Source organism: Microcaecilia unicolor, chromosome 13, assembly GCF_901765095.1.
Source record: "Microcaecilia unicolor chromosome 13, aMicUni1.1, whole genome shotgun sequence".
Classification (NCBI taxonomy): domain Eukaryota; kingdom Metazoa; phylum Chordata; class Amphibia; order Gymnophiona; family Siphonopidae; genus Microcaecilia; species Microcaecilia unicolor.
The window spans coordinates 38,959,912-38,975,162 of record NC_044043.1 but is presented as its reverse complement, the minus strand read 5'-3'; the positions used below and the strand labels follow the sequence as shown (position 1 = coordinate 38,975,162).

The following is a 15,251-nucleotide window of genomic DNA, read 5'->3' as shown; positions in this document are numbered from 1 at the left end:
GTATTATTGTTTTGACTTCCAAAATTATGACAATATTTTCAATTTTGAGAATTTCATGTTCTACATCAAAAAGTATTCAAATTTAACCAAGCTACTTATAAAACTGATCTACTGTTTCCCGAGCTCCAGTTAATAGAAGGGGGGGGGAAAAAAATAACAGAACTGCCTGTTTTTGTTTCAGTTGGGCACACCTCAAGGAACTGCACTGCAAAGTCTTCAGTAGCAAGTGAATAGCCTTCAGTCTTTGTTGACCGGTCTGGCGGCAGGCCACCCCCACCTGCCACTCCCAGATGTCAGACAGTGGCAGGCGTGGAACAAGTCTCTCATCTGACATCATCTGTTTTAGGATCTCAAACCCTACAAGCAAAGACAAAGTAAATTATTGATAAAAAACCTGAATTATGGTTATGATTTATTCAAACTTTCTAGACCGCTCAAGCTGGGGAAAACATCCACAGCATGGTTAATGGAATTCTTTCTATTCCCTCTGAAAATATATGTATGCACATAAATACCCCACCAATCCTCCTCTGTAACTGCATTACACACACAAACAAAACAGATAAACATACAAGATAGATATATCTGTCTTGTGTGTTTATCTTCTTTTGGTGTGTGCATATCTCTCTTTTGTCTATGTATGTGGTGTACATGTTTTGCCTGTATGTTTTGTATGTGTACATGTTTTGTATGTGTGTGTGTGCACATAAATTTGTTGTGTAGGGCTAGAAATTTCTGCAGAACTGAGGCTGCAGTACTAGCAGAAACACTTCCTGGGACGTTAGTGTTGCAGGCAGCCATCGCATGTAAGGTCTTAAGACTCTTTATGAGTCTCCCCCCCCCCCCCCCCCCGCAGTGTATCCCTTCAGGAAAGGTTCCCCCCTCCCCCAGGACTGTGGCTCAGAGCCCAAGCTCCCTTGGGATTCAGCAAACCTTAAGAGGAGTCCAAACATTACACAAATGCCTTTAAAGCTGGCAGAAATAATATCCAAAGATAAGAAGTCCAGCCATAAGAGGATGAAGGGGAGGAGGGGGGAGGGAACCCAGGTCTTTTTTTTCCTTTTCTTTCTTTTTTAAGAGCTGAAATCAAAGAAAAATGTCCCCCTGCTCCACCGGTATAAGCTGACTAGGAGCATCCTGACAAACCAGTTCAGAAGCTGCATGATTAGGTTGTCACCACCCATTGGAGACAGAGAAATACTGAGCATTCTAAGGCTGTAGAGTACACTTAAGGGGAAAAAAATCACACAGAACTACTCTGTTTCCATTCACTGGTCAATGGACATAACCCATCATTTGAACTGGTCTGGTAAGGATACTAAGGAAGGGGTAATTTGTGGAATGGTTGGGCAGTTAAAGGGAAAGAATAAGAACAGCCAAAGAAAGAAAGTCCTCATGTGTAATCTTTCCTTGTCAGAAAGGACAACGTTTTAAGAGATGAAACATAAGATACTAAACTTGAATACCACAAATAAGATGAATACTAAAGATGAATCCAAAATAAGCCATTCTGTGGTACACTGTAGAACTGGGGTGGGCAACCTGAAGGCCCGTGGGTGGTATGGTATACACAGAAAACTTTTAACCAAAGTTTTGGAGATTTTAAATACGATATTTATTTATCACAAAAGGTCTATGGAGTTCTGTGCATTTGCGTTTCCAACATCATGTAATATTACGGCTCACCTGGGATAGTACTGACATTCATATGGCTCTCTGTGTAAAAAAAGGTTGCCCACCCCTGCTGTAGAGAGTACTTGCCTGTCTGGAACCTCCCACGATGGCCTGCAGTCACAGTGAACTTATAACCCCATTCAGTGTTGCTCATATCAGAAGTGAAGCGATAATACAATGTGTCTCCTGTTAACAGAAGGGCATAGAAACATTAGGGAAAGAAAAGAAAATGAAACAAACTTCAGAAACTGTCCTTTTTTGGTATCTGAACCAAGTCTAAACCAAAGCATTCTATAACAAATTAAACTCATGTGCAATGAATTAATGTCCAAAAGAGCTTACAGGCTACATTTACTAAAAAGAGAAATGAACCATACAGCAAAAAAACAAAAACAGCTAAAAAGCAATAGGTGTGTGAATTTGCTATCCAAAATTTATTATATATGTCTATATCCATCTATAATCACCCCAACATAACAGACTGGACAAAAAAGCCCTGTCAAAATAGCCCGTAATAAAATAGCTCCTGTAATAAAATAGCCCATAGACCTTCACAAAAATAAGAAGCATAGTAAAAACTCTCCCTGTCAGCATCTCTTCCTTTATCCCCATCTCCCAACATGTCTCCCTCTTCCCTCTGTGGTCCGGTATCTCTGGGGGCCCCTTCCTCCAACATTCCTGTGTCAATAAGCTACTTTGGCTGGCTCTGGAAGCATTCTCCGTTGTGTCCTGCCCACCCAGACGTAAGAAGTTGCATCAGATGAGGCGGGACACAACAGAGGAAACACTTCTGCAGGAAAGAGGAGACATACCTCAGCTCAAAGCAGCAGCGGGACTCAAAGACACACAGTTGCATGAGTAGATAAAACACTTGGGGGCGGGCTCTTTTGTCAGGGGCTGATTTGCTGGGGGGCTATTTTGTGTTTGGGTCTTTTTTGACCAGGTATCTATCTGAGGGTGAGGACGCCGAGGGCACAGTTTGGATGTTCTCTCTCTATGATTTTATTTGCTTCTCCTGAGGAAGATGTATGAAGTGCCGTCTCGCATTGGGGAGCAGAGGAGCAATTGAACTACTTCTAACAGCTGGTCTAATGGCTGCTGAATAACCGTGGCATTTTGTGCTATCTGTCCACTCTGGTGGATTTGAAGTACTTGATTCCAGTGAGAGAACACAGTGCAAATTATCAGCTTGGAATGCCGACAGCATCAGTGTTTGGTTTGTGATTGAGATGATTCATCGGATGACTGAAGCTACCTGATTGGGAAGCCTTCTGTTGGTCACTTGTGCTTTTGGGACATTGTCGACAGAGTGCACTTGATAAATGAACATTTTCTTTTACATGGGTTATCATTTAGGCCTATAGGGCTATGTGCTTGTATTATTATCTTCAGCAACATTAAACTTGGCTGCTAGCAGTATGATTGAGTGGTATGAATGTGGTAGGCGTGAGATTATGTGTATTAATGCGTGTGAACAAATATTTTTGATCTAGTTTAATTATTAGTCTGGAGTATCTATTTCTAAATATTTTTGAGATATATCTACTTCAGTGTTTTCTTATATGATCCCCAAAATTGTATTCTAATTAAACTTTAACTGCCAAACATATCTTTTCATGTTGTCTGCTTCCTCCAAAGTGTCTTGGTACCATCTGCAAAAAGACAAACTTCTAACCCTTCTGCATTGTCCTTCACAAATATGTTGAATAGAATCAGCCCCAGCACTGATCCTCGAGGAACTCCACTCCTCACCTTTATTTCCCCCAAGTGAATTCCATTAACCACTATACTCTTGACATCAGTCAACCTAATTTAGTCCACAACTGTGGGTCCTAACTTCAGCCTGTCAAATTATCCATGAGCCTTCTGAGGAACCTGTCAAAGGCTTTGCTAAAATCCAAGTACACTAAAGCTGGCATGTGTCCTCGATCCAATTCTCTAGTCATCCAGTTAAAGAAATCAATCAGATTCCTTTGGCACAACTTTCCTTTGGTAAACCCATGTTGCCTTGGATCTTGTAACCCATTGAATTCCAGGAAATTAATTATCCTTTCCTTTAGCAGTACCTACATTACTTTTCCAGTCACCAAAGTGAGGCTTACCAGCCTGTAGTTTCTCAGTTCTTCTTTGTCATCAGTTTTGTGAAGAGACCACGTCTGCTTTTCTCCAATCTCATGGAACCTTTCACTTCTCCAAAGATTTATTAAACAAATCTTTAAGAGAACCCACTAGAACCTTTCTGAGCTCCCTCAATATCCTGGGATGGATTCCATTTAGTCCCATGGCTTTGCCCACCTTCACTTTTTCAAGTTGTTTATAAACGCTTCCTTCTGTGAACAGTGCAATATCTACTTCATTCTCATATGTACGTTTGCCAGCTGACCAAGGTCCTTTAGGGTTTCTAGAAGAAAAGACAGAAGTATTTGTTTCGCACATCCGTTTTTTTCCTCATCACTCACCACATAGCAGATCACAGAACCTTTGTCTTAAAATTCCATTTCTAACCTTCCTCCTTTCATTAATATACCTGAAAAAAGTTTTGTCATCTCTCCTTACACTTCTAGCCATTTGTTCTTCTGCTTATGTTTTCGCCAGCAGTATGTCTTGCTCCTTTCCTTCAGTTTTATCCATTATTCTTTTCTATGTCCTTTTTCTTGAGTTCTTCTGTATTTCATGAATGCCACTTCTTTTTACCTTTATTTTCTCAGCCACTTGTTTTGAGAACCACATCAGTTTCCTTTTCTCTTGGTTTTGTTTACTTTCCTTACATAAAGATCCTGTGCCATTTTTATAACTTCTTTCAGTTTAGACCATGGTCTTTCCACTTCCCTTATGTCCTCTCATCCCATTAGCTCTTTCTTCAGGTACTTCCCCATTTTACTAAAGTTAGCATGTTTGAAATCCAGGGCTTAGAATTTTGTGTGGCTGTTCTCTGCTTTAGCTCTTCAAAGCAAACTCTGACAATCACTACTGCTAAGGTGGGCAGGCATCCACTCGGACATTAGAAACATTTTCCCCATTTGTAAGCACTAGATCCAACATCACGTCTTTCCTCGTGGGTTCTGTCACCATTTGTCTAAGCACAGCACTTTGAAAGGTATCCACGATGTACCTACTTCTTTCCAATTCTGCAGATGGGAATTTCTAATCACATATAAACTCCTGGGTAGAGGAAAACCCTTTTAGTGTCACAGTCATGCTGAAGGCAACGTAGGAGATCTTTAGGTAATAGAGACATGAATACAATGCTTTCATTCATCCTGGTTATGTTCAGCACCCAAGCAGATTAAACACTTGGAGTGAGTGTCAAAATTCTGGATTCTTCTGCTGCATTTTAGAAACAGCCAGAGTCCATATTTTGACACCACCTCACACTTGTAAAAATAAAACAAAAGAAAAGGAATTTGATGAAAAACAATTTCAGAAAAAGTAATTGAACACTAACAATTTAATAGGAGAGCTTTGTTTTGCATCTGTTTGGCTGAGCAGAAAATACAAAGCTGAGAAGCTGAGGAAACCGTTGTGCACAGGAAGAATCTGCAAATCCTCAGGACTTTACACTAAACTCTAGGAGAGATAATCTGTCCCGATGACACAAACTATCACCCATTTGTATGCTTGATCAATTCTGCTTGTCAATGGAAAATCAGCAAACCAAAAAAAACCTTGAAAATAAGATCATGCATATCTTTATGCAGTCCAAGCGTAGATGTTTCTTGGAGTGATATTTCAGTGGAGCAGGGGCAGAGATTGATTTTTTTTTTAATATGCTGCTTACATGCAAAGAGTACACACATATTTGCACCTGCCTCAGAGCAGGGATAAATTTGCTTGAGAGCATATGTGCCCTGCTGGATTATTGGAGGAGCCGATTTTTGTTCTATGCTTTTACAAATAGGTATAAAGTGTAAGCATTATTTTTGTAACACTATGTATAAATGTTTATGCAAAAAAAGTTTCCTGAAGCTTCTCCAGAGGTGGACAGCCTTGGTAAGTTTAATTGGCACTTGATAAACCACCTTTCAGGGTATGCCGATCAAAGTGGTATACACAGAGCATCATTTAAACAATAGCAATGGTGAATGTCCATGCCAATTAATTATTAATTTGCCCAGAGAGAGGCACTGTTGCAATATCAGAACACTCGTATTAGGGATAGAATTGTGGCGGTTTTTCCTTATACGATCCATACTTCAATGGTCACATCTTTGATATTTAAGTATTGGCAAATCTTAGAAATGCATGAGTGCTTTGAAGAAAAACTTTTGATAGCCTATCAGAAGGGGCAGACAATTGGTGAGATACTATTTTATAAAAGTCTGGATTATCCCCTTCCCACAGAATCTATTGTAAGTGATAAGTATGTGTGGGAATTGCCAGTGATGTGGGTTAGCATTGGTCGGTCTTAACTGGGGTCAGACGAGACAGGGCAGAATTATCTTGACAAGAGATAATACTGAGTCAGCAAATGTGGTTTACATAATACACTGTCCCTGCGATTTAGTAAACGTTGGCAGAACGTCTTGACCAATAAAGTTGCGGCTGAATGAACACAAATCTAGAATAACGCGCAGCAAAGAGCAGGCACATTTAGTATCCCACTGTCTTGGGAAAGATCACAGTGTTGGAGGTGATACATCTGAGGTGGGAAGGTGGTGATATGGAGAAATTGTTAAATTTCAGGGAACAATTTTGGATTTTCTCTTTGGGGACTGTTTTCCCTAAAGGATTAAATTTGGAGATTGATTGGACATGTCTAATGTGAAACAGAGTGAGGGATTGGTGGTGGGATTCTGGAGCCAATAGTGAGATATATATATTGGAGTCACTAATCTAAGAGAGCAATATGGATGTCGGAATGAAGTGGCATCATTTATAAGGTATGTGAGGGTTACTGATCTAAATGCATATTATTGTGAATTTGTATTTATGGGAATGGATTTGTAATGTATTTTTTATGTTTAGGACCTTTTGCCCTGACTCACTGTGGCGAAACATGGCCCATGTTGGCGCAGATGCAGTCTTAATGCATATGAAACAGATATGTTTCATGAATTTTATACATTTCTAATCGTTTGATAAGTGTTTAAGAGTTTTCTAAGACTAAACATTGGAATTAGAATCAATAAGTCATGATATATTGGAGCAGATGATGATTTTGGTAAGCCACAAGGTTATTGTCCTTATGTGAAACGAGTTGCTGCCAAGGTTCTTTCATGACTTATACCCACAAGTTTGAAGTTTTCAAGACATTTTGAGGGCGCTGGGTTGCTATTATGGTTGAATTAATTATTAATGGCACTAACGGAGATGAGTGATAAACCCCACCGCGTTGTCTCACCTGGAAGTTCAAAGTCAGTCCACTTTTGTGGAGAGCCGCTGAAACTGTGCCGATCTTGCATGAAATCCCGGCTGCTGGAGATGAGTAACTCATCGCAGCCTTCCTCTGTGTGGCACTGTGGATCAAATTTGATGGTAAGGTAGATCGCACCAGGGACATGGACTTTATCCTGCACAGAAACAGAAGTTTTCCATCATATGTTGACAGAATACAAGTATTAAAAACAAAATAAGTCTATCAAACATTTTCAAACAAATAGGATTACTTTGTTCAGGTAAATGCCAATAACCTATATTCTGCTAACCGCTTATGCAGGCAAATCTTTATTCTGATAAAGAAAATCTGTTGCTGCAAATAGTTTCGACTGATTCTTTGGAAACATCCATTTATTGGGTTGTCAGAACTTACCTACATGAAATACATGCTGCCAAGGGCACACTCTCTTAGAAAAAATGCATACCTCAAAATTTGTGTTGTTTTTATAGGGATGTTTGGATTCCCGGACTTGGCCTGCCATGCCAGGTTCCTCCATAAAATGGCAAGCCGTAAGTGCCACCGTTCCCAGCATGCCTGCACTGCATCCGTGCAGTACTCTCTGCAACATCTAGGAAGAAATGAGTCACCTCAATGATAGGCATTGCCATAAAGAGACTGATGCACCTAGTTTGGTGTAAGCTAAAGGGTTTATTAACTAAACTGCACATTAAGCTACGGTAATTGAGTACTACAGTTTAGTGAATATCCAGGGTCATTCCATGTCAAGTGGACTGGTGGTCCCTGCGCGAAGGCTGCAGTATGGGGTCAAACAGATTACTATATCTCAGCAAGTATTGCATCGGCGAATGTAAAACTTTACCAATGTTCATTGGGGACATGTATGAATGTTCACAGAAAATTTCATCGAAATCCGTGATGGTCACGCAGTGACCACCAGACCACTTGACATGGAATGACCTTTCAGCTCATCCCTCCCACACACACACTAAGTAAATACTAAAGGGTCTTGAAGCCCTGGGTTCCCTCCTCCCCACCAGTCATAGATCCTCCTTCTTATTAAAAAAAAAAAACGGAAAAAAACCCTGCGAGTTCCCCCTTCTCTCATAGAGTAAGATCTAATGCCTTACCTCCTGAACACATTTCCATCTTCATCAGGAGAAAAAAAAAATCCTCCTTGTGCATCTGGGTGCTGCCCCCCCCCCCCCCCCAACAAAACAATTTCCACTCCTTCCCCAAGCAGGGAAGATCCCCAGGAGTGGAGGAGTAGCCTAATGTTTAATGCACCGCGTTGAGATCCCCACTGCAGCTCCTTGTGACTGTGGGCAAGTCACTTAACGCTCCACTGCCGCAGGTACAAAAACTCAGATTGTGAGCCCACTAGGGACAGAGAAAGTACATGCTTATAATGTGTACAGTGCTGCGTATGTCTAGTAGCGCTATAGAATGGTAAGTAGATAGTAGGCTGGAGAGGAGCAGGAGAAATCCTAAGTTGCTCCTACCCCATGGACATTGTCATGGGGCTTGTCAAGCTCCTTTTGCTTTAACTGGGGATGCTGAGGTCCAGAAGCATTGGCAAGTGCATTAATTATCCCTTTTGAGATAGTTAGATATTGCAGCTTAACATGAATTTTGACATTTATTGCAATCTGCATTACACCATTTGCCAATGATTGTGCTGCTCTGGTTGTTCAAATATTTTGCACGTGTTAAGCCTGATTTAGTGCTATATTATCAGTAGTATGGCAGTTCATGTTATCACTAAGATGTTTTTAATGCGTACTAATTGCCTATTTCAGTTTTAACATATTAAGCCATTACTGAAGCAAACAGACCCCTAATAAGACACTAATAAGGGCCAAAATTAGGAGGATTAGGAGCCTCTGAAAATAGACAGCAGTCACAGAGTTGATTTTAGTCCTTAGCCAAAGTCCTTCCGGCATTTTATACAAGTTTCTATATAAGCACAATTTTTTCTCTTAAGGGTAAATTTAAAAAGCAATTTAAAAAAATACATGGTACTGAGCCATTCTAGGATACCAGGTCTCTGCTTGGTATTTTTCTTTCTTCTTTGCCTTGTTTATTATACCATCTTCCTCTGGTAACTGTGATCTCTTGGTTTCCTCTTAATTGTGGACTATATATGAGCTACTTGATCTTGTGTTAGTTATTTTTTTGTTTCTTTATTCAATACTTTTGAAAGCTCTGTATCCTAATCAAAGCTATCTTTGATGTATTATTTTAAATGCGTTAGAAAACTGTGAACTGATAATTCCACCTTGTCGAAAATGACAAACAGGTAATGTGCAGACTGAGCTGCTCCTAATGAATATACTTCCGCAAGAAGGAAAAAGGCCTCAAAGAGTTCCTAGTATGTACTCGCTTCACAGTTTTCTAGCGAGTTTTTCTCCACGCCCCACGTGTTTTGGTTTTATTTTAAATGCGTAAATTAAACAAAAAAAATAGCAATATATGGTAGCCCTTTAACTATGAAATTAGGAGGCTACATCAAGGCCATTAAACATTTCACCCTATTGAGCAGCTAATTTGGCCATCCTGTTTCCCAGAAGAGTGTTCGAATGTCACATCAGGGCTTGGGTTGGGGTTTGACTTTAAGTGGAGCTTTGAGTTTGCATAGGAGCCTTTTTCAATTAATCTGTCTTCCTAACTCTAACGGGTCGTTTTTACTAAGCCGCATAAGCGTCTAAGCGCGCCCAAATGGAGTTACCGCCTGACTACCGCGTGGCTCTTGTGGTAATTTCATTTTTGGCACATGTCCAATATGCGCATCTGAAAAATATTTTTTATTTTCGGACGCACGCAATGGACACGCGCCAAGTGGCATTTGATGTGCATAGGTCATTATTGCCCGGATTCAATACCGCTAGGTCAATGGCTGGCGGTAAGGTCTCAGACCCAAAATGGACGTGCGGCAATTTTGATATTGCCGCACGTCCATTTTCGGGGGGGGGGGGGGGGGGGGGGCTTTTTCACAGGCACACTGAAAAATGGATCGGCATGCGCCCAAAACCTGCACCGACACTACCACATGCCATTTTTCAGCGGGCCTTTGTAAAAGGACTCCTAAATTAGGTGTCTAGATCCTCTGTAGCTGTAGCTATTTAGGTATCTATTTTCAAAACCCCTTGAATGTCTAACTTAACCAGCAAGATTGTAACCAGATAAGCTGAAACTAGAAAACTTTTCAGCCACAACTTGGCCTGCTAGGTAAAGTTGCTTAAATTTAGTCAGCTAAATCAGGGACTTGGGGTTTTTTGAAAATAGTCTACTTAGCAAATCATACTATTTTAAAAATTCTAATTGCATTCCTGCAAAGATAAAGTATGTCTCAAGATGAACAGAAAATAATGCATATGTTGCCATTTTGAATGCCTGTGTGTACGCTTTAGCAAGGTTTATATTAACTGCCGGAAAGAAAATAACCAAAAAAGGGGTTAGATAGATTCCTAAAGGACAAGTCCATAGACCGCTATTAAATGGACTTGGAAAAATTCCGCATTTTTAGGTATAACTTGTCTGGAATGTTTTTACGTTTGGGGAGCGTGCCAGGTGCCCTTGACCTGGATTGGCCACTGTCGGTGACAGGATGCTGGGCTAGATGGACCTTTGGTCTTTCCCAGTATGGCACTACTTATGTACTTATGTACTTATGTTTGCAAAAATCCATAAATCTGGACTTCAGATTGTTAATTACAGATGGCAGTGCTAAATACAGGGGCAAGAAGATGGATAAAACATTTGGGCTCTGAGTGTTGGTTTATGTAACAAATGTTATATACTCATCTATTCAGAACGGTAAAGACTCAAAGAGGGGAAAAACAAAACTCATCTGAATAAGCAGTGATACCGTGCAGGTGATCAAGCCTGCATGGCTGATATCTGGACTATATCTTCAATTAAAGCAGCATAGGCAGGGGCATCCGGGTAGATTGGGTGGTCTTACTGGTTCATACCTGCTGACATCGTCTATGTTAATATATTAAGTGTAGGATTAAAATGCTTATGCTACAGTCAAGGGCAACATCTCTCAACTCAGTAATTCTATACAGTAATTAAAATTTAACTAGATAGCTCTGTTCTCTGCTTGATTACAAATTCATGCTGTCAGAAAGAAACAACTACCTTTTCCCATAGACTCTTCTCCTCCAGCTGCATAAGCATGTCCAAAATGTATGTCATGTGAGACGGCCCACTGAGTTCCAAGATTTCTTCGTTTACAGCCATCCCATCCGGCCAGTCGGCCAGCAGAGAGGCCAGGACGTGCCTGGCATACAGTACGGCCGTGGCCTCATTGACACGGTATAGGTAATCTCGTACAGCTTTCTTACTGCGGGAATCCAGCTCTTTGTGCAGGAGCACTGAGCTCTTCGTACGACGCTGCTTGGCATAGCTAAGTTGCAGGTCGCTCTCTGTGTTGGTGATCAGTTTTTGGCTGATTGGGTTTGACTCTTCTGTCGCTTTTTCACAGGGTTCAGGTTTAGACTGAAAAGAGGAGCAAAACAAAACTGAAAACAAACACTTCTCTATGTGGTTTACTTAAAAAAACAAACAAAACAAAACATTTATATATCTTCACTTGGAACATAAGAATAGCCATACTGGTTCAGATGACCAATGGCCCATCCAGTCTACTTTCCCGCTTTCAGCAGTGGCCAATCCAGGTCACAAGTACCTAGCAGAAACCCAACTAGTAACACCATTCCATGCTACCAATCCCAGGATAAGCAGTGGCTTCCCTCATGTCCATCTCAATTACAAATTATGGACTTTTCTCCAGGAACTTGTCCAAACCTTTTATAAACCCAGATACGCTAACCTATCATTACCACATCCTCTGGCAATGAGTTCCAGAGCTTAAGTATACTTTGAGTGAAAAAGTATTTCCTCCTATTTGTTTTAAAAGTATTTCCATGCGGTTTCATTGAGTGTCCCCTGGTCCTTGTACTTTTTGAATGAGTGAAAAACTGACTCACCACCACATGCTCCACACCACTCAGGACTTTGTAGACCTCAATCGTATCCCTCCTCGACCGTCTCTTTTCCAAGCTGAAGAGCCCTAACCTCTTTAGCCTTTCCTCATATGGCAACAGTTCCATCCCCTCTATCATTTTGGTCATTTTGAACCTTTTCTAATTCCAATATACCTTTTTTGAGATACGGTGACCAGAACTGAACGCAATACTCAAGGTGAGGTCTCACCATGGAGCGACAGAAAGGCATTATAATATTTTTGGTCTTATTTTGCATCCCTTTCCTAATAATTCCTAGCATCCTGTTTGATCTTTTGGCCACGCCACACACTGGGCAGATTTCAGTGTATTGTCTCTATAATGACACCTAGATCTTTTTCTTGGGTACTCCTAACGTAGACCCTAGTATCAGATAACTATGATTTGGATTATTCTTCCCAACGTGCATCACTTTGCATTTGTCTACATTAAATTTCAGCTGCCATTTAGATGCCCAGCCTTCCAATTTTCTAAGGTTTTCCTGCAATTTTTCACAATCTGCCTGCGTTATGACAACTTTGAATAGTTTCATGTCATCTGCAAATTTAATCACCTCACTCGTCATTTCGATTTATAAATATTTGCTACATTTGTACCCCACATTTTCCCACCCATTTGCAGGCTCAATGTGGCTTACATTATATTGCAACAGGTATAATTATGAACAGAGTAATAGGTTTTTAAATTTAACATATTACTGTGTAAGAAATAAGGAAGACAGAGGAAGGTGAATAGTGGAGTGCAACAGGGATTCTCTATTGAGAAGAATGGCCATTTAACCCTATCCTCTGTTTTCTGTCCAATAACCAATTCTTAATCCATAGAAGGGACATTGCCTCCTATCCCATGACTCTTTAATTTTCTCAGGAATCTCTCATGAGGTACTTTTGTCAAGAGCTTTCTGAAAATTTAGATAAACTACATCAACCGGCTCACCTTTATCAACATGTTTATTCATACCTTCAAAGAAATTAAGCAAATTGGTAAGGCAAGACCTCGCTTGGCTGAATCCATATGCTGACTCTGTCCCATTGAACCAGGTTTGTCTACATGTTCTGTAATTTTATTCTTTATAATAGTTTTCATTATTTTGCCCGGGACTAAAATCAGGCTTACTAGTCTGTAATTTCCCGATCACTCCTGGAACTCTTTTTAAAAATAAGTGTCACATTGGCCACCCTTCAATCTTTAGGTACTACAGACGATTTAACGACAGGTTACAGATCACTAGCAGCAAATCAGCAATTTCAGATGTAGAATTATTTCTTCTGTTCTTGTAAAAACAGAGATGCCAAGCTACACAGTTAAAGGCTGAAGATTTTCAGACAGTCCTGAATTTCTCACCACCCCATCCTGGTGCATTATGGGACTTGCAGTACTGATTTCAATGGCCAGGATCAGGCACTACAAATCTCAGAATGCTTTCAAATGTAAGTTCAAAAGCAGGACCACCCCCACATCTCCAGCCTGGAACTAGTAACTTGGTATTTCTTTAAAAGAATAAATTTGTAGAAAATGTACAAAAACAAGTGAATAATAATCATGTTTCTTCTGCGACACCTGAAATGTACATACAGATGCCTCTACAGTGCACCAGTGTTCTCAGAACTAGAAAGTTGCATGAGAATGGGACTTGTGGGATTCTCATGGGGATGGAAGAAGTTGCTGTGAGATTCCCACAGAGTGTAGTCAAAATCTCTGGTGGCTCCAGAATGAGGCTTGGAATGCATCAAGAGAGCAGTTGGAATGCCAGAATGAGGTTAAGACCATAGAGAGAGAGAGAGACAGCTGGAACACCAGACTTGAGTCTTGCAACACTCATTGGTTGAACAGTAAATACCATCCAAAACACAACATGAACCTGATGTGTTGGGAGAAAACAGAGGGCTGCGTCGACTCTTGCAGGTACGGGTGGGAATGAAATGGATCTTAGTGGAGATATGTGAAATTTCTGTCCCCGTGCAACTCTCTACTCAGAACATGGTGGTTGTGGTGCCTGGTATATAAGCAGGTATTAACATTGAAAACCTTATATTCAATGGCTTTTTTTCAGCATCATTCCTATGCAATCAATCCTTCTATCCTACACCTCCACCCTGATCCAAACATACTGTCACAACATCATGAAAGGCTTGTCACAATAATACAAAACTATTATGGGCTTTCATTTTCAGCTGACTTTACACCTTTGCTCAGTAAATCCTTTGATCGCTCTAGATTCATGGGTTACAAATTTAAGAGCTGTATCTGTACTCCAGTTTAAAATGCCCCAGAACCCAGTTGATGACAAATGCTCATCAGTTCCTCATGTCCCACTGACTGTGAGCTTTTTCTTCAAAATGTTGAAGACCCATCTCTTCAAGAAAGCTTACCCTAATGACCTAACTTAAATTTTTAAGCCCACCCACATGATTCCTGCCCCAACGATTATTACACCTTTGACCATGTCTCACAATCTCCTTATGCTCATTCCTCAATCTCTTCCTACTCCTTATCCCTCTCAATCTGTTCTCCTTTTGCTCATCCTATCTTTCTTTACCTCTCCATGCTCAATTTACATATCCTCAAAACCCCACTACTACTATGTTTACTACAACTTGTAACAAAACCATGGAATACGCACCAAACTCAGCAAGATGACCATATCCGTGTCCACAGCCTTCAAACTCTGCTCTTCTGATTTTAAATTCTTGCTTGGCTGCCACTTCTGTGCCAATTTCTGGATTTTCTCATCTGTCGTAATTACGTTCCCATCAAATCTTTAAACAATGAAAAACAAGCAGCAATAAGATACAGGGGCTCAAGTATCAGTTTTTAGAAGCATCGTCTTTGGTCTTCCATTTGATCATGGAATGGGTGCTGTGCACTTGTTCTCTGGTTGCTCCACTATCTAGTAGCACACACCTCTTTTGAACATCCTGGAAGAAAGAGTCTGTCCTTTTCATTTGGAGTTCATACATGGCACGAAGAATATGCAAGGGTGTATCGAGTGCATCATGAGTCATCTGAAAGCAGACGTGAAAAAGAGTAAATTACCAGTCAGTTACTAACAAATGATATTGTTTGAAATTTTAGGGGGAAAAAAGCTGTTTACTACAAATTAGACATTTTCATTTTGACTCTAGATCAAATTTCACTTTGAACCAACATGTCAAAATGACTTATGATTGAGTATGCAAGGAGAAATCTCAATGCACGCATTAAAGAAATTA

General features: G+C 40.4%; 1 protein-coding gene across 2 annotated transcripts in view; it reads right to left on the bottom strand.

The window, feature by feature from the left end:
• Positions 1-15,251, bottom strand: part of ZZEF1 (zinc finger ZZ-type and EF-hand domain containing 1) — a 168,770-nt gene that overhangs the window by 12,826 nt on the left and 140,693 nt on the right. For both annotated transcript variants that reach the window (XM_030185993.1, XM_030185994.1), the window contains exons 46-52: positions 14,944-15,044; positions 14,663-14,798; positions 11,153-11,512; positions 7,476-7,619; positions 7,016-7,184; positions 1,762-1,860; positions 192-357 (exon numbers count right to left, since the gene is read on the bottom strand). In XM_030185993.1, the coding sequence (XP_030041853.1) occupies positions 192-357; positions 1,762-1,860; positions 7,016-7,184; positions 7,476-7,619; positions 11,153-11,512; positions 14,663-14,798; positions 14,944-15,044 (1,175 nt within the window). The remainder of the gene's footprint in view (positions 1-191; positions 358-1,761; positions 1,861-7,015; positions 7,185-7,475; positions 7,620-11,152; positions 11,513-14,662; positions 14,799-14,943; positions 15,045-15,251) is intronic.